The sequence below is a fragment of the Lipotes vexillifer genome, unplaced genomic scaffold, assembly GCF_000442215.2.
Source record: "Lipotes vexillifer unplaced genomic scaffold, Lipotes_vexillifer_v1.1 scaffold327, whole genome shotgun sequence".
NCBI classification, from domain to species: Eukaryota; Metazoa; Chordata; class Mammalia; order Artiodactyla; family Lipotidae; genus Lipotes; species Lipotes vexillifer.
Window position 1 is genome coordinate 4,006,908 of NW_006771143.1, and position 19,998 is coordinate 4,026,905.

General features: G+C 40.6%; 1 protein-coding gene across 1 annotated transcript in view; it reads left to right on the forward strand.

Moving 5' to 3' along the window:
• The window catches only part of DPYS (dihydropyrimidinase), an 85,136-nt gene extending 66,117 nt beyond the window's left edge, over nt 1–19,019 (forward strand). The window contains exons 8-10 of the mRNA XM_007446546.1: nt 6,610–6,817; nt 16,608–16,738; nt 18,114–19,019. Coding sequence (XP_007446608.1) covers nt 6,610–6,817; nt 16,608–16,724 — 325 coding nt within the window. The 3' untranslated portion in view covers nt 16,725–16,738; nt 18,114–19,019. The remainder of the gene's footprint in view (nt 1–6,609; nt 6,818–16,607; nt 16,739–18,113) is intronic.
• The last annotated feature ends 979 nt before the right edge of the window (nt 19,020–19,998 follow it).

Consider the following 19,998-nt stretch of genomic DNA (forward strand, 5'->3'; position numbering starts at 1 on the left):
AATGCCGAAACCAGAGGAAGGGAGAGTGTATGCCAAGGGATGGAACTACAGTGCTTTGCTACACTGCATTTCTCAGAATAGGATCACGCGTGTAGCTGAAATGCGCTGCAAAGCTCCATGTCACCTGCTCCAATTTATCTCACAGTGTCGCTGAACCTTAGGACGATAACATGTTAGCCCATTGACTGAATCCCTTTTAGTTAGAGCCCAGACGTGTGTTCCTGCTTTCTTCTAAGATGGTTGAAAGAAAAAGATGGATCAGGCAGGGTTCTTAGCTGCAGCCAAGAGAAATCTATACTAGGTGGTTAAACAAAAGAGGAATGTATTAAAAGAACTGGATGGCTCAGAGAATCTCCAGGAGGACCAGAAGACCAGGCTGAGAGGCTGTGCAGCCAGGACCAATGCCCCAGGCCTACCATAGGACAGTGGAGAGCCCCAGTGTTGCTCCTGGGCTCAGTTGCCATGAATTGCTTCACTGAAGCAGGGCTTGGACCCTAGTGCTAAACCCCTGTCACAGCTGACCTGAAAAACAGGATTGAGCCATCTCTCCCTTCACCAACATGGATCCTGCGGCACCTGCTTCCTGAGTCACCAGCTTGCCATGCAGAGTATGGTGCTGGGGTACCATTTTGGAGGAGGCCAGGTGACATGACTGAGCCCCAACTGCAAAGGGGCCTGGGAAGGCATGTTCTGGCTTCTGCCTTAGAACAGAAGGCCTCTGCCTTGGAGGAAGCATGTTCAAAGGAACAACAAGTGTCCTTAGAAAGGCAATTGTGTGACTTTGAACTTGTGTTCATTCCACTAATGGACCACGTCTCCCATACCGCACTAGTAATGAATAGATTTTAAATACATTTTGTGGGCTTCCCTGGTGGCGCAGTGGTTGGGAGTCTGCCTGCCAATGCAGGGGACGCGGGTTCACGCCCTGGTCTGGGAAGATCCCACATGCCGCAGAGCAACTGGGCCCGTGAGCTGAGCCACAGTTACTGAGCCTGCGTGTCTGGAGTCTGTGCTCTGCAACAAGAGAGGCCGCGATAGTGAGAGGCCCGCTCACTGCGATAAAGAGTGGCCCCTCCTTGCCACAGCTAGAGAAAGCCCTCGCACAGAAGCGAAGACCCAACATGGCCATAAATAAATAAATAAATAAATAAATTTTAAAAATTTAAATACATTTTGTAATAATTTTATAAACCTTATGATGATATTGCATTCTATTTTTTGTTGAAAACAAATATTGACAACGTACCACAATTTTTTTAATCTTCTTATGAGGGTTACAGATATACCAGTATGCACAAAAAGTGGCAGTGATTCCAACCTCTGAAAGGTTCCTTCAATATCAAGCTGTATGAACCTTGGGCAAACTCTTGCACAGCTGTATTTCAGGATTACCATCCAGGACATGGTGTAATAGTACTTAGCTGCGGACTTAATCGTGTTGATAATATTGGTATTGCTAAGTATTTTTAGGTATCAATAAACAAATGTTTCATCTAACTGGATAAGACACAACTAAGAATGATAATTATAACAATGTTCATTTATTTATTTATTTATTACTAATGAGCTTGTACAGTTCACCAGAAATGCTAAGTACACAACAGAACTTTAGAATTGGATGTTTACATTCCATGTTAAGTCAGTGTTCTGTTATTTCCAAAACACTGTAATTATCAAGAGATCATTACAATTGATTCAGATAATGCTACAACACAGAAAAATGCAAGATTGGGTTGCATGGGTTGTCAGGGTCAGCTTCTAGGAACCAGAAGCTGGTCCTTCCCTTCCTTTCCCTTTTGTGTCTGTTTCCTTTCTTTTCTCTTCTATTTTCTTCTCTTCTTTTCTTTTCCAGCTTTACTGAGATACGATTGACATGGGACCAGGATTTTTGAGCAGAGTCTTGGGGCAGGGAGGGGGCAGATCTGAGCAGTGAGAAGGGCACCCAGGGAAAAGGAAGACTCAGAAGTGTGGAAGTTCCTAAAGAACTGAAGACTTGCAGCTCTGGCTGGAAGGAAAATGTTGGGTGAGGAATGACACCCTGTCAGACACCTTCCAATGTGAAAGTGGAAGCACATTCTTTTTGCTGCTGGTGATAATGCCGAGAATTTACATTTTGTGTTAATTTGACCTCATTGACATAATGCCTTATTATAGAGAAATCACTTAGATGTCGCCTAATTGCCTTCTTTCTCTTGCTAACCCCAATGCTGAGAAAGTCAAAAAAATGACCTTTGTTTTGGCTGCGGCAGAGAAATCTGATTTGATATTTTGTTGTCACAGATCTTTTGCTTTCATATTTATTTGTTTTTTCCTAGGCCACACAAGCACTTTAATTTGTATATTTCTTTTTGCATTTGTCCACATGCATATGTATTTTCCCATGCTTTCTGTAACTTTTTTTCCATTTAAATTATATAATTATCATTTTCTTTGCTTCCCCAGTGTATTCTTATTTCTGGTCTTTCACAGAAGCCCAATATTCCATTGAGTAATCATTGGAAAATTGTTATGCTTCAGTTTTTCAATAGTTTAGATATCGTAATGGCAATTTTTGTGTATAGAGCTTATTTCTTCTGTTAGATTATTTTCCTAACAGCATCTGTAACTCTTAACTTCCTGCTTGGAAAAATAAAGTTTTATGTCATAGGGTTTTCCCTTTTTTGCCTCCCATTCTTGTATGTAAATAACCATTTCAGCATGAATTATTATGCATTTTACTTTCTCTGTATAGCAACCTTACTAATACATCTGTCCAGACACGCTTATATAACATTGTACAGTATAAGCCCAAGAGCTTCTGCCATCAGTGTAACTGTGATATGCAGGAAAGCAGTAGCCCAGACTATGAAAATATCGCAGAGAGATTGTGATGGTCATAAAACGACACTCTAGCCTGAAGGTCTAAATCTCCTCTATGTTGTTTCCTAGATTTATTTTCTTTAAGTTTGTATCTTTCATCACCAACTCATAACTTACCATAACTCATTCTATACCTAGTAGCCCTTTAACCATTTTCTTCATTTTCTTACTTTAATGACATTACTTACTATTTGATCAGTACTCTTCCCTCCTCCTTAGTGTTTGAAATTATTGTTGTTTTATTTGTACATACCTCCTATTTATTAACCTTATAAATGTTTCTCTCTACCAGTAAGTTGGTTCCTAAGGATACTGGAAGCTCTTTTTGTGCAGCATACACTGGCCATAGGACCCAGTGACGCCACTCATGGGAACTTACACTAAGAAAAGGGTTCACACCAAACATGTACATGAATCTTTATAATATCTGTATTCATAATCATCAAAAACTGGAAACAACCCAGATGTCCTCCAGTAGGTGAATGGATAAACACTGTGGGGTATTCATACGTTGGAATACTACTCAGCAATTAAAAAGGAATGAACTATTGATACACCCAACAACTTGGATAAATCTCAAAATAGTTATGCCAAATGAAAGAAGTCAGCTTCAAAAGGCTACATACTCTGTGATTCCATTTACAGGACATTGTTGAAAAGAGACAGCTCAAGAGATAGAGAACAGATCAAGGATTTCCAGGAGTTATGCGTGGGGAGAGGATGTGACTACACAGGGATGGTATGAGTTTTGGGGGGCGATGGAACTGTTCGTGTCCTGAATGTTGTGAGGATAACAAATCTATCCAGGTGTCAACCATTCATAAACTAACACTAAAAATGTAAATTTCATTGTATATTGACTTAAGAACTATGAAAAGATTCCCATTTCATCAAAGTAGTCATAGGTCCTTTGACAAGTTCTTTAATCTCTAAATCTCAATTTATTTACTTGTCAAGTGTAGGCAATACTCTCTACCTTGAAGAGGTGTTAGAAAGATGAAATGGATTGTCATAAAGTATCCACCTGACATACAGGAACATCTTCTTTTTCTTTTCCATGTGGATACTTCTCATTGAGAGCAGATTCTTTTTCATGATTATTATTATCTGGGCTTTTCTACAGTTATTTGTGTCTTGGGGAACAGACTGGAGGGTTTCAAGCAGAAAAGTGACCTGATCTGATGTTCATTTTTAAAATATGATTTGAGCATCTTTGTGGGGGGGGGGGAGGTGGTAAGGAGTGTAGGAGGGTAAGAATGGAAACATGGAGGCCAGTAAGAGGTGTTGGGGGTTGTCCAGATGAGAGATGATGGTGGCGTGGACTCGGTGGGAGCGATGGAGGGGGAGAGAAATGGGCAGGTTTGGGATTTATTTTTTTTTTTTTGGAGGTAGAACCAACAGGCTTGATGATGGTTTGAGGAGTGAGGAAAGGTGGCTGGGGGTGTCATTTACTGAGATGAGAAACTCAAGGGAGGAGCAAACTCGAGTGTGTGGGCTGGAATCATCATGGAAAATCAAGAATTCTGTTTGGATGTGTTAAGGAGTGGAAACCAAACGGATGATTGGATACAGGATTCTGGAACCCAGGACCAGGTCAGCATCGTGTCGTTCATTTCCACTGGAGGTGGCACTGTGAGTCTCCCAGCTCCGCCCCTCCAGATTAGGGTGGCAGGGGGAGCTTTTAGCTGCTATTCCTTTGACCTAGCCTTGGGATTTTTAGCAAAGCACTTTTCTTTAATCCATTCCTGAGAGCAAGCACTTGTAGAAACTTCAGATTATGTTTGTATGATCCACTGCTGCCAGATTTTCTTTTTCCTTTTCCATTTAATGTGATTTAGGGAAAGGCGGACACCCAGTATTTCCAAATATCCAGCTTAGAAGTCATTAGTCATATTGTGTAAGATTGAAAAGTATTAATAAAATACTGAGAATGCTGATGAATATGCAAATGCATGACAAAATATGCTGAGATTATATTCAACATATTTTGTTATTTTTATTGTCCTCAAATTTCCAGTTTTGCCACAGACAAGGGAAAGAAATTCAAGATATAATTTTCCTTTTCAAGGTATAATTTTTTCTATGTTGAATTTTTTAAAGTTTTATTTATTTTTTTACATAGCAGGTTCTTATTAGTAATTATACATATTAGTGTATATATGTCAATCCCAATCTCCCAATTCATCCCACCACCACCACCCCTCCCACCCCCACTTTCTCCCCTTGCTGTCCATACATTTGTTCTCTGCATCTGTGTCTCTATTTCTGCCTTGCAAACCGGTTCATCTGTACCATTTTTCTAGATTCCACATATATGCGTTAATATATGATATTTGTTTTTCTCTTTCTGACTTACTTCACTCTGTATAACAGTCTCTAGGGTCTCTACAAATGGCCCAATTTCATTCCTTTTTATGGCTGAGTAATATTCCATTGTATATATGTAACACATCTTCTTTATCGTCTGTCAGTGGGCATTTAGGTTGCTTCCGTGACCTGGCTATTGTAAATAGTGCTGCAATGAACATTGGGGTGCATGTGTCTTTTTGAATTATGGTTTTCTCTGGGTATATGCCCGGTAGTGGGATAAGCATCATAAGAGACTACTACAAGCAACTCTATGCCAATAAAATGGACAACCTGGAAGAAATGGACAAATTCTTAGAAAGGTATAACCTTCCAAGACTGAACCAGGAAGAAATAGAAAATATGAACAGACTAATCACAAGTAACGAAATTGAAACTGATTAAAAATCTTCCAACAAACAAAAGTCCAGGACCAGATGACTTCACAGGTGAATCCTATCAAACATTTAGAGAAGAGCTAACACCCATCCTTCTCAAACTCTTCCAAAAAATTGCAGAGGAAGGAACACTCTCAAACTCATCCTATGAGACCACCATCACCCTGATACCAAAACCAGACAAAGATACTACAAAAGAAGAAAATTACAGACCAATATCACTGATGAATATACATGCAAAAATCCTCAACAAAATACTAGCAAACAGAATCCAGCAGCACATTAAAAGGATCATACACCATGATCAAGTGGGGTTTATCCCAGGGATGCAAGGATTCTTCAATATACGCAAATCAGTCAATGTAATGCACCACATTAACAAATTGAAGAATAAATACCATATGATCATCTCAATAGATGCAGAAAAAGCTTTCGACAAAATTCAATACCTGTTTATGATAAAAAACTCTCCAGAAAGTGGGCATAGAGGGAACCTACCTCAACATAATAAAGACCTTATACGATAATACCAATTAACGATTGCCTCTGGGAAGGGAGGGACAGGGATGGAATTTGAGGGACAGGGAGGTATTGAGGAAACCTCGACTGTGTCAGCAAAAAGTTAGAATTCTGTAGAGTGGGGTATTGAGTCAGTGTGTTCATCATGCTCATCTATGTTTGAAATACTTTACAATTAGTATTTTGTTCTTTAAGCATATACATAAAAATAACTTAAAATTATAAACACAAGAGACAATGCCCTTCTTCCACTCACTCCATCCTCATTAATCACCATAAAGAGTGACCTACTGGGTTTTTCTCTCAGAAAATGTAATTACTTTGCAATAAAATGTTAATGCTATGTTCTATTCTTAAAGTCACTTGTTCCAGTGATAAAGCTATGGTGTAATAGAGTTGCTAAATTTTCTTCTAAGTCATTCTTTTAATATTTCATATTTGTCAGATGAGCTGGTAATGATTGGGAACATCTTGGTTTTTACATCAGGACCATTTCGGCAAAAACTCATCATCAGGCTGTTAACTTCAACATCTTCGAGGGCATGGTGTGCCATGGGGTGCCCCTGGTGACTATTTCAAGAGGCAAAGTGGTGTATGAAGCTGGAGTTTTCAATGTCACAGCAGGAGACGGGAAGTTTATTCCTCGTAAACCATTTGCTGAATATATTTACAAACGGATCAAGCAGCAGGACCAGGTGAGTTGGGGCTAAGTGGCCTGTTAACACGGGCTGGATTGTCACTTGCTCTTGGATGCTGGTGATGGCGTTGTCACATACAATTGGTTAACATATTCACGGGGTGTTAGAAGACGTTATGAACAAATACAGCTTTCAAAGAAAAAAGTCATTATTGGATGGATGCAGTTTCTTTTGAAGATTGGTGTCTGTCGGGTTTCCTAATGGACCAAGTCAGGTTTTCCCAGGCAAGTGTAGGGCCCCTGTAGGCCTTTTGACAATTGCTGTTAGTCAGGGTCCTCTGAGAAGCAGCCACCCAGATGGATAAAGGTGTGAGTTTTTTAAACACCTGGGAGAGAAAATGGGTGGGAGCCTGGGAAAGGCTGGGAGAGCCCTCAGCCTGCAATTTAAGCCTGGCCCCAGTGAAGGAGAGAGGGAGAAAACAAGTGGTGGAAACATCCTAGACTACTATACAGACCAAGAAAGGTTGAGCAAGGCCTACAAGCAGCCCTTGAGCCATCTCCTGCATCTAGCCACGTGGCATGCTGTCATTGGCTGAGAACAGCAGTGGGAGGCATGTCCTCTGACGAACAAAAGGATGGAGTTCAAACTCAACTACTGTCCCTTGAAACATCAAGCTCCCTGTAGTTGAAGGTCTGCAAGGTGTATTCTAATGACCACCAGAGCAATGGCAGAGTTTGAGGTCAAGGTAAATACGAATTCTACCTTGGCTTCCCTTTTCCTAGCTGTGTGGCCAAGAGTAAGTTTCTCTATCATCCTTGGTCTGTTTCCTCATCTGAAAAATGACAACAGTGTTTTCTCCCCAACAGATTGCAAGAGTCAAATGAGATTTTAAAACGTAAGGCACTAGTAGGAGGTCAATAAACATCAGTTCAGTCTCTTTGTTTTCCCCCTTTGATGACCGAATTTATAATAGAGGCCTCCAAGTCTTTGTTATAATCCAGCTGTTAAAAAAGAGGTGTTTGTCCTTTTAATATGTCTTGGATTTTCCAATGTTTGTTTAGCTCATGCAGTGTTTTAAACAGTTTTAAAAATTCACTTCACTACATACAGTAATATATCAGAATTTTCAGACTAAAACCATCTAAATTGCTGGGTTTGGAGTGAGGTGGGGCACCATGTGCCCTCAATCCCACATGGTAAGAGCAGGCCGGAGCTGCCCCACAGAGGCAGCCTTTCTGATTTTCACCTACAGGCTTCACTCATTAATGTTCCCAACTTGGCCATGTAGCCCTTAGAATTTGTAACCCTTGGGTTTGTTCTAAGGCTTCTGTGTCTTCTTTCCATTTTAAAATATACTTCTCTTTTTCCAAAGTTCTCTGGCTGTTTTCCGATTCATTTCGTTTGGGTCTTGCAGTCTCTTTGATTTCTCCTCTAAATTCTTGTGAAAATTTTTTGCCTGTGGATTCTCAGACTTTGTTAGATAAGATTCATCCTCTTTTTCTTTTTAATCACTTCCTAAAGCTTTGATTAAGTAAACAAGTGCTCTAGAATGCTTTGAATTCTCAGGATGCTATAATTCTTTTTTTAAATTATTTTTATTTTTAAGATCTTTATTGGGGTTTAATTGCTTTACAATGGTGTGTTAGTTTCTGCTTTATAACAAAGTGAATCAGTTATACATATACATATGTTCCCATATCTCTTCCCTCTAGCGTGTCCCTCCCTCCCACCCTCCCTATCCCACCCCTCCAGGCTGTCACCAAGCACTGAGCTGATCTCCCTGTGCTATGCGGCTGCTTCCCACTAGCTATCTACCTTACGTTTGGTAGTGTATATATGTCCATGCCTCTCTCTCTCTCGCTTTGTCACAGCTCACCCTTCCCCCTCCCCATATCCTCAAGTCCGTTCTCCAGTAGGTCTGTGTCTTTATTCCTGTCTTACCCCTAGGTTCTTCATGACATTTCTTTATATACTGTATTTCAGTCAGAATTTTTAAGGTTGCAATTTATTTTGCTGGGAGTTAATTTGTAAATATTGACACTGACAGGTGACAGATGGGTAGAGACTATAAGGTGTCCATGTACTTCTAAACATCACATGGTAAATAACAGCAATACTAACATTTACTGAGCTTTTACTGAAGGCAAGGCACAATGCTAGGGGCTCTGTCACTGTAACAACACTGTGAGCGAGGGAGTATTACTTTCCCCCACTTTATTTATTTATTTATTTATTTTTGGCTGCATTGGGTCTTCGTTGCTGTGCATGTGGGATCTTTCCAGACCAGGGCTAGAACCCGTGTTCCCTACATTGGCAGGTGGATTCTTAACCACTGTGCCACCAGGGAAGCCCCCCCAACTTTAAATATTAGGAAACTGAAGCTTCAGGAAATTAAGAAACTTGGTCATGTCACACAGCTAGTATGTGGCAGGACCAAAACGTAAACTCTGGTTATCTGACTACAAAAGCTATATACTTAAGCAATAAACCGTATAATGTAAACCATAAAGATTGAGTTAAATGAGTTAATGGGAGATAAATTATCCTAGGTTTGGGGAAAAAATCTAAATGAGAGACCTTGATGGCAGCTAGTTCATTCATGACACTTGTAGTAGTAATCCAAGGGATGAACAGATAAGCATTGACTTAGAAGAGATAGTACTGACAGAACTGGGTGATGGATCATGTGACGCTTGAAGTGGATCCAGGACGAGCCTGCTCCTGGCTGTCAGTACCAGTTGCCCACCAGCAGGGACACTAGACTAACTGGGAACCCCTGACAGACTGTATTTAAAGGACTGACTTTGCCTAAGTCTTCCTCTTGTAGAGAAAATATGCCGAGATCACTGAATGACTGGCTTCATCAGTTCTCCTTTTAAATTGTTGTTGGGTATTTTATTGGCAAAATTAATGCCAACATCAGTGTTTAGGAGTTCACTCTCAATTTTGTGAGTTATTTTAGTTTCTCAATATTTTCTTCTGATACCAACTTTTTAGGTATTCTAGTGCATTATTGTTTTTACAAAGCAGTAAGTAATAGTTGTATTATAATATATTGTTCTGAGCACTTACTATCTGCCAGGCAATGTATTTGGTGTAATTTATATTTATTATTTTACCTAACCTGCACAACAAGCCATGTGGGAGATATTATCATCCCCATTTTACAGAATAGAAAACTGACTCTCAGCAAGATTATGTAACTTTCCCTGGGCTGAGCAGTAAGTGAACGTAAGAGCCGGGGTGTGTGATAAGGCCTTTCTGATTCCCGCTGTACATGAGACCTCTGTAGAGCGAGAAAAGAGAAGAAAATGATTGTGAAACTCAAATCATGGGGAAGGTGTTATTTTAAAAAGTGTTGATGTGGAAAAAGTATCAAATAAAATGAATAAAATGAGGTTTGGGGACTGTGTGGAGATGTTTCAGACCTTTTTTCTCTCCATTAGGCGAAGATAATTTTATAGAAGAAAAATATTATGCTAAAGTTAAGAAAAAGAGTTGTTAGGAATCCTAGATTTTAAATTCACATGAGGTAATTAGAGCTCTTACTTTGGTTTTCATTTGAAATATTCAGATTTCTTTGTAAGTGAGGATAAGAGTTTGAAGGCAAGCAGGAAAGGCCCATACCATTTCTCATGCTATCTTGTTATCCTTCCCAAGAAAATTAATCACTTACCACTCTGGACTCCAAAGCACAGATTGTAGAGACATGCCAGTGTTTGTCAGTCCCAGAACTCAGCTGGTCTCCTGGCTAGAACGTTAGTTCTTTGAGGAACTTATTTTTCATTCCCAGTACTTCCTATGTAGTAGGCGTTTGATAAATAAACGAATTGCAAATGGAAGGAGCAAAGACTATAGTTTCAGAGGTCATAGAAAGGACTTGAAATAAATTTACACAGAAGATTGCCTCTTGCCTCCTCCCAAACAGTGGGGTTGTCTGTGAACTTGATTCTTAGCCACGATTTTATGACTTAGTGAAACTTGGCATCATGCTGTGCAGCTATCACTGTTAACGGATATTGTGAGGAATTTCAAAGGAGAGAAATGACATTTTAATGCAATTTGACAGCTTCAGGGAATTGTTACTTTATTTTAATATTTAAACAGGGGATCCTTAATGGGAAAATTTTAAATCAGAAGATGAAACATCAAAATTTATTTGATATATGTTACATAATAAAATACATATTTCAATTCAATATAAAAAGTCACTTAAGGAAGAGTGTTGGGGGATTCAGGAAAGAAAAATAAAAGAGGAAGGAAAAACAGTACATTGTCCCTTGGTATCCATAGGGTTTGGTGCTCAGTATCTGCAGATACCAAAATCCACAGCTGCTCAAGTCCCTTATACTGTTGGCCCTCTCTATCTGTGTATTCACCCAACCGTGCACATGGAGGGCCACTGTAACAGCAACTTGGGTGTTCAAGTACATTCTGAAAGAAGAAAATCAACTTACATACTATTCCTTCTTTACCAAAAACAACAAAAACAAAACCTTTTTAAACTCAGATGACTTATTATTCCTAGAATTTTTGTGTGTTTAGAGTATTATAATTTTTACCAAAATTTGGAAGCATAGACATTCTTCAAGTCATCCCTTTTTCTCTTTTTTCAGTAATAAGCAGCCCAATCTATTTTGGAAAATTAGGGTCACATTGCATCTTCTAGAGAAGCAGGGATAGCTTCATGGAGTAATGCATGGTTTCAGAATACTGTGCCAAAGCTTTTAAACTGGCTTGTGCCTTTGCAACCATAAGCATAATTAGCCTTTTAGATAAGATAAAATTAAATGGATGGCTGATCTAGTCCTTGAAATGGGTGTTCTCCATTTCCGAAATAACAGTTTATCAATGTCTTTCTCAATGTGGTAGCTCAGGGAAAATAATTTCATATCATCAGCTGCCATGTAGTTCTAATTTCCTCGGATTGATTGCTAGTAATCGCAAAAGGCGATACATATGTTGGAGCCAGCTCATTTTGGCTTATGAGAGACACTTGTATGTATCCCTTCCCGACTCCTCATTCAGTGATGCCAGTAGCTTGAAATCAGCTATGGTGAGAGCATTTACACAACAGAAATTGTTAAGTGCTATAAATCAGGGCTTTAGGAGTGATGAGAAAAGGGGAAGGTGGGTTGTCAACATTTGCCAGTACGTCACTGTATACAGGGACTTTGTAAGTACTCTCTTTCCATGTTTTATCTAACCATTCAGTGTTCATCCAGTAAATACTTATTGATGACCAATTATGTGCTCACATTGTTCTTGAGAAATAGCTCACAGGGTATTTTGAGGATTAAATGGAAACATTTGGTGGATTGTAAAACATTATCAAAATGCAAATTTTCATTGTTATAGATCACCTCTGTTGAATCTAGTGATTCATAGTCCCCTGGAGAGCTCAGTCCTGTGAGGACCTCTAAGAACCTTGAAGTTCACCAGGTACTGAATACCTACCTGTAAATTCACCAGCCAGGCATGGATTTCATTCTCAGGGAGTCGCTGCTCATTTGGACTGTTTGGTGTTAGGTCAGTGTCTGCTGTTTGGTATTTGGAAGTTCTGTTGTCTTTATCGCTATTTTAGTATCTTAGCCTCCATGATCAACATTGTATTAGTAACTTCTTGGGGTTCAGGATTCTTGTCTATGGTCTTAAAAATCTCAGAAAAATCTAGCATCCTAGCATTTTACTCTCTGCAGACAATACAGGTAAATTTTCTATCAATTTTAAGCTTCCTCTTTTCCCTGATCAGCTAACCAAAAACATTTCTGCAATCATGCGGGTATAGTGATTGCAATTAATATTTATTCATAGCACTTCATATTGCGATATAATTCTCATTTTTCTCTATGAACTCATCACAGTGACAATCATCATTAAATACTATGAACTCAATTTGAACTCCTATCTACCTAAGTAAACCTGCTGGGTGAGGTGCCATCCGTGTTTCCTGTATTACTTAGGATAGCCTCTCACAGTGTTTTACCCTCAAACCTTTCTGTTTGATTGTGAACCCATCAAGATGGGAAGAACTGCTGGTGGGGTGTGATCATCTAATTTTGGCCAGCCTGTACTGGGGGAAAAAAATGTCACCACCCAGATCAGTCTTCCGAAGGTGTGTGCTCAGGATCCTAGTCTCTTTTAGGTGCTCCTTAAGAAAGCTTTCAAGTGATTTTAGATAATGCTACCCTCAGGTGATTCTATTGCCCAATATCATCTAAAAAGTTCTAAAAAGTCCTACAGTCAAGAAATCTTTCATTTAACAAATGTTTGTTAAGCACCAGATACAATTCCATATTCCAGGTGCTGGGGGTACAGGTGTAACTAAGACAGCAGTCCCTGGGCTCAAAGAGTTTTAATCCTACTTCTCTTTCAACTATAGTTTGTGGTGCTTAAGTTCTAGTTCTGTTTGAGATGCTAATTACACCTCCCTGTGAAGAGGTCAGTTAGCCACTTGGATAAAGGAGTCCGGAAATTGGGAGGCATTGGGGCTGGACATAAAATTTAGGAATCCTGGCATCTACATTTATTTAAAAACACAAGTCTGAGACCACCAGAGGGACTGTAGACAGAGAAGAGAGGGGACTTGAGAAAGAGCTCTGGGGCTGCCAACCTTCAGAGGCTGAGGGGAGGAACCAGCAAAGGAGCCTGAGAAAGCTGACCAGTGAGATCAGACGATAACTAAGAGAACACGAAGAAGAGAAGAGACCTGCTTACTTTGTTCAACCCAGAACCCTCTGATACCTCATCCTGGTCTTTCTGTGAGCTTTATGCTGCATTAATGTCCTCTAAGAAGTAGGTATGCAGGGACTTCCCTGGTGGCGCAGTGGTTAGGAATCCACCTGCCAATGCAGGGGACACGGGTTCGAGCCCTGGTCCGGGAAGATCCCACATGCCGCGGAGCAACTAAGCCCATGCGCCACAACTGCTGAGCCTGCGCTCTAGAGCCCACGAGCCACAACTACTGAAGCCCACGTGCCACAACTACTGAAGCCTGCATGCCTAGAGCCCGTGCTCCTCAACAAGAGAAGCCACCGCAATGAGAAGCCAGCGCACCAAAACGAAGAGCAGCCCCCTCTCGCTGCAGCTAGAGAAGCCCACACGCAGCAAACGAAGACCCAACGTAGCCAAAAATAAATAAATAAGTAAAAAAAAAAAAAAAAAAGGAAATAGGTATGCATTTAGTTGGGAGGCTCAGGATGGTGTCCCTGTCATCACTGTACTCATCCTGGATACCTGGGAAAGAAGCCCACTTTGGACCCAACCACTAGGATAACCTCTGAGCATTATGCACTGGTTGTACCAGATGCTGATGCCCATGTCAGGGCTGGGCACGTCACACATGAGATAGAGATTTTCCATTTGCTACTAGAGAGAAGCCACGTGACTACTTTTCCTGAGAGCTGCAGCATAAGTCTGCTTAGAAAACACGTGCAGCCGAACTCTGGAATAATGCAAGCAAGGCTTAACATTCTGCAGAACGAGTGCCATCACCTTTCCATTTCGTCACAGTGAACATCTATTGAGGTTCTAAAATGTATATAGAGTACGATGCCGGGGCAATAGACAGTACAAAGATGGGCAAGACCTGGGTCTAGCGTTAAAGAACTTATGTAACCACATCTAAGGATAAGGAAAGATTAAAAGGTTGAAAGTACTGCAAGGCTTGAGACCAGAACTTAAATTGTCTTTGATTCCTGTCAACTTGTCTATAAAGGGGAAGACTGTGAAGTGTGGGGCAGCAGAAGCCTCCCCAGAGAGGGCCAGTCTGTGTCTGAGGTTGCGGTGTGTGCAGGAGTGGTTGACAGCCCACGGCCATCCTGGCGGGAAATCGGTCTCTGCCCGTCCCAAGCCTCAGCAGCAGATGAAGAGGAAGGCTGTGTGCACGTGAGACCTGGCCAGTCAGGTCAGAGACATTTGACGGTCAGTGTGACCAGAGTGACCAGCCAGGCTAAGAGGGGCCTCGTGGCATTGCTAGTACAGTGACTGAGCAGCTGGAAAGGGATTCTTAGACAAAGTGCAAAGTGCAGATATTTATTCAGGATATAATATTCCTGAATATTCCCTGAAGTGCAACCTGGGGAGCAGATCAGTGGTGAAGCAGAACAAAAGAGGATGAGGGAAACTGAGCTCTGGCCAGGATAACTGACACAAAGAGGAGAGGACCTCAACTAGGGATCTCCTTCCCACCAACATCCGTCCCTCTACACTCTCAGAAGTGTCCCAGTTTGGATGATAAATTATATGGTCACCTTAGGTTTAAGTACATCCATATAGTTGGGCTTGAAAAATAAACCAGGAGAAGAAAAAACATGGAGACCAAAGACCTGAAACGGGGGATGTGGTCAGAGAGTGGGGTATTAAATTAATTTAAAGTTTCAGGTGTGGATTGGCTCCAGGTAACTACAATGTCCAGGGCCTGGGTGGCAGCCACGGGAAGTTGGTGCTTCATTAGCTCATGTCGATGTTCAAGGTGATGGCAGGATCCAGGGTGAAGGAAAGGACTGAGTCGATAGTGAGACAAGATGCAAGTCCAGCAAAGCATCCAACCAGACACAGAAAGTGGACAGAGGCTTGGACTTGTGCACAGAGGGCAGGGGTCTTCCTAGTCACTAAGTGATCAGTGTGCTTCAAATTCCACTGTAGGGACACGGTCTCTGTCTTGTTCTCTGCTTTATCCTCTGTGCCTGGCAGAATATCTGGGGCTTGTGTGTGCTCAGTAAATATCTACTGAATGAATGAAGGAAATGCTTTGTATCTGGGAAATCTCATGTGCCTGTGAGGTAGGCTTTATTCCTTGCATTTCATACATGAGTGAGTAGGCTCAGAGGAGCTTATTAACTTGCCGGTTTCCTACAGCCAGTAAATGGCAAAGCTAGAATTCAAACTTAGACCTACCTTTCTCCAAAGCCCACACGGTTCATCACTACAATACGTTAGTTTAGGTGGTCAAAATAAGACAGATGTACACAAATGTACACACACACATATTTATTTTTTAAGAGCTTTTATATGCTAGGCATTATTCTAAATGTTTTACATATATTTAATCCTCACAACCCCCCTATAAATTAGGAGCTATTACGATCCCCAGTTTACAGCTGGAGCACAGTTTTAAGTAACGTGCCCAGGCAAGCTGGTTCCAGAGCCCACGCCCTTAATCACTGTGGTTTACAATTACTTGACTTGCCAGTGAATTTGTGTCCACATTGACAAACAGTAGGATTTAGTTCTTATGAATCCCTTTGTTTAGAAAGTCCTGATTTCAAAAGTCTGCTCAAGCACTGAATTAACTCTGGCTGAATCCAGGGTTCTGCTACACAGTTGGCCACCAAAGGGGTATAGTCCCAGATGGGAGATTCTGTGGAAGGCTTGTTACAAGCAGGGACTATCGGGAAAATGAGGAAACACACACACAGATTGCTAGAATCTGAAACAAAAAGCTGAAAGTCTTAGGAGACGTACAACAAAGCACTCTGGGAATATAGACACCTAGAATTGAAACTACAAGAAAAGGTAGAATGTTGGAAAAGCCTGTAAGTTGGTTATAGAACAGAATGTGTGAGGATATGGCAGAGGCCCCAGTGAAAGTTGCGGTGGAAGGAATGATTGTTAGGAAGTGTTCCCTCGGCCTTTGTCTGATGCAGATCAACCCCAGTGAAAGAGTGGGGCAATGCCGGTACTCGAGGTCGCCGGGAATTTCTGTGAAAGGGCAGAGGGCATGGGAGGCACATGATAAATTCACAAGGCTCATTTTTGGTCTCACAATTCACTTAGGGAGCAGAACTTAGCTTTGAATTCAAGAAGGCAATAAGCCACAAGAGAAAAATGAAATGTTCTGTTTCAGACTTGCATGCCTACCCCCGTGGAGCGTGAACCCTATAAGGGAGAAGTCATCACACTGAAATCCAGAGGGACAAAAGAAGACTGCACACATGGGACCAGGAAACAGGCCCACTCCTGAACCAGGTGCTGTCAGTTAGGGATAGTGGGCAGAGAAAGTTTTCCTCCCTGACAGCATATGAAATTAGCATATCTCTTTCTTCCTTAGTGTTTAAAGAGTCCACGGTCAAGGTCAAAGACTTCAAAGTGACCTAAGACTCAAGGACAGTTCAGCCAAAGGGCAGGCTGATAAAAGGCCTCTGGATGCAGAACACTTGGATGAGCCCTCCAGGTTGAAGAAGGCCTCGGGCTAGCTGGAGGTTTATTCTCTGAGACGTTAGGAAACGTTGCCCAGAGGCCTAGAGAATCAAAAATGAGCAAGAGGCTGGTAACACAGAGGGAGGCTGTTATTGAGGAAGGTTGGCACTACTTAAAACTGAGAGTGCAAATTTATAGTCAAAATTTATAAACCAATTAGGATTTTATCTGGAAGAAATGAATCTATGTATTGTAAAGGCAACCATATTCTAGAACTTAGAATGGAATGAAAAATGAATCATGTTGCTTTGGGTATAATTTTTCACGAAAATGATTTGATAGCTTATTTCACACAGTTTTAGAATAATATAGATACGGTCATTTAAAAAACATTTGAGCGCTTCATCTGTTTTCTCTTAGTCTTTTGACATTCAAATCTTTATTTTTGAAGCACGTATTGTCATCATCCTTGTCAATTTTCTTTTTCTTTTTCTGGGTTTTTTTGGGTTTTTTTCCAGTTGTTTTCTGGTCCTGCTCTGCCAGGTACCTATTTCACCATGGCTTTCCTGTGATTTAAACATTTCTCTAACATCATTTCCACTGACTTCATGAAATCCACATATTTTGCCAGTTTTGCAATTTCACTAGCCGCTATGGCTTTGTTTTTTCTTTTTAATGTGTGATACATTTTCAGATGTTTCAGCACGTAGCAATCAGCAAAAGATTACAGAGGAGGTTGACAAGAAGGGCAGGGAGAGATGTTCGTGTTAATTAGGGACACTGTCTGTCAAAGGACTCGTTTTATACAAACCCAGTTAGGCATTGCAGGTTTTTACATTATGATAACCTATGCTTCCTTACATAAACCCTGAGCCTGTATAATGGGGCCCTGTGTACTCCCAGCTGCATTCTCTTTCATTATTGAATGCTGTTAAGTTTTTAGTAATGCCGTACAGCCAGCAGTTGCAGCTTTGTTGTCATTTCCTGACTATTGGAACTATTTTTCCAATCCAGGAAGGTTGTGTTAAAAATCCAGAGGAAGATTAGCAAGAGGAAGAAATTTCATTGAATGCTGTAACATGCTATTACCAGCATTTGTAGGAGCGGGAATAATGTTTACTTTGATTATAGGATTTCTCGGGGGTCAGGCTTGGGTTCTGCATCTCTTTGTGAGGGAGAATGTTACACTGGGTTCCTTTTATTCTGTTCAAAGGTAAAATCAGAGAGAAGGATGCTGCTGTTCCCATCCCAGTTAAACGTTGTTGTCAGCCCGTGGAGAAGCAGGCCTTATTTCAACTCCCCAAGATCCTTTTGAAAAAATAATCGCTCTAGGCTTCTTTGATTTCCTTTCAGAAGCAATTGCCATCTTTCTTACTGTGACTTTGTTGCTGTGTAAGATTGAAGATATAAGTGAATATTAGTGTGATGGAAGGTCTGATGATACTTTAAAATGTCATCTTTGCTTACACCAGATTTCTTACTTTGAATTTTTAAAAATCACTTTCTTGTTTAAAGTTTTTTAATGACTACATTTGTTTAAAAATAGCGAACTCTGTGATTTTACATTCTATTGTAATTTGTAAACATTTAGATCTTTATTGTAATTAATAAACATTTAGATCTTCATTTTATATCCTGTTCTCTGAGTTATGTGTGTCTTCTTTTAACTAGTGGGATTGGGAGTCTGGGAGGTTGGCTTTGATTCAAAATTTCCTGAGAGACATCTGCTTCCGCAACTCCTGGAAATCCGGTCCCTCAGCAAACCCCATGTAATCAAACTGGATACTCAACCTTAGAATAACTCCAAAGCAAATAATCCAATTACACTGATGAATGCAGGATTTGAGGGAATTAAATAGAGTCAACGTGGCTGAAAGATGCTGCAGTGATACCTTCCGGCCCCTGTGCTTCCTCGTCTGTGCTCTGATCCTTCTGTGTGTGCAGAGAAGCTGAGTTTATATTCCTTCTCCTGGGTAACTAGGCCAAGAGGGATTTTAAAAACATGCAGTAAAATCAGGGCAATTATGTTCTCACTGCAGGCACATCTGCCCCGACTTACTCACTTAGATCTGGGGTGTAGTCACACTTTTGACAAAGGATGATGGTAGGAATCTAGTTTACTCAGTTGTGATTCGTTTTGAACACACAGTGAAAAGGATGATGAAATACATCTATGGAAGAATCACAGGTCTCTTTTCTCAGGTAAGAGACACCTTAAGATACGACTTTTCTCCTCTACTTTGGTTGATGAAAAAATTCTACAATAAGATGACTGAATCCTCTGAAAAGAAAGAATGAAATTGCTTTTTTAACTAGAAGCCAATTTTCACTCATCATTTAGAATTCAGCTTAAATATCACCCTCACTCAGAGGCTTCCCCAGACCCAACACCACAGGGTTAAGTCCCACTTTTTGTTCCTCCGTATCAAGGCCGCCATATACCCCGTCACAGCACCACACCCCACTGTATTATATCTACCTGCTTTACTTGTTGGCCTCCCCCAGGAAACTGAAAGCTCGTTCAGGGCAGGGCTGTCTGGTCCACTGTTATTTCCCCAGCATCTGCCAGAGCACCAACTGATGGGCATTCAATGGAAAATTATCAGAGGACATGAAGGAGTTCCTGCTAAGTTCCTGAATTGATACTGATGAACTAAGTGAGAACTTTCAACAAAATAAGGATAAATTTTGTGGAGTATTTTAGTGTAAAGGGGCTTTAAATGAAGAAACTGATTCATTGTCTAGTATTTGATGGATCTCTTTGGGAGAATGAAATAGCCTCAGGATTCTACATTAACAAAATCATTTGAAATGAATGTGGGGATCCCTACGTTGCTTTCCTTAGGCTTTGTCGTGAAAATGTTTGTAGAAACGTAGTTCTAAATAAGTGACCTAAGGCAATGGAAAAACATGATTCAAGCTATTAATATTTAATAGCTTGTTTTTCAGGATTGCCTCTGGTATACAAAGTAAGGGTCCCTTTGTCACTAAACAATTGCATTCTCAAGGTCTGTGCAAAGACTAGATGGAATTAGTAGCTTTTTTTTTTTTTTTTTTGGTAAATATTCACTCCTTACTCTGATGGGCAGTATGATGTA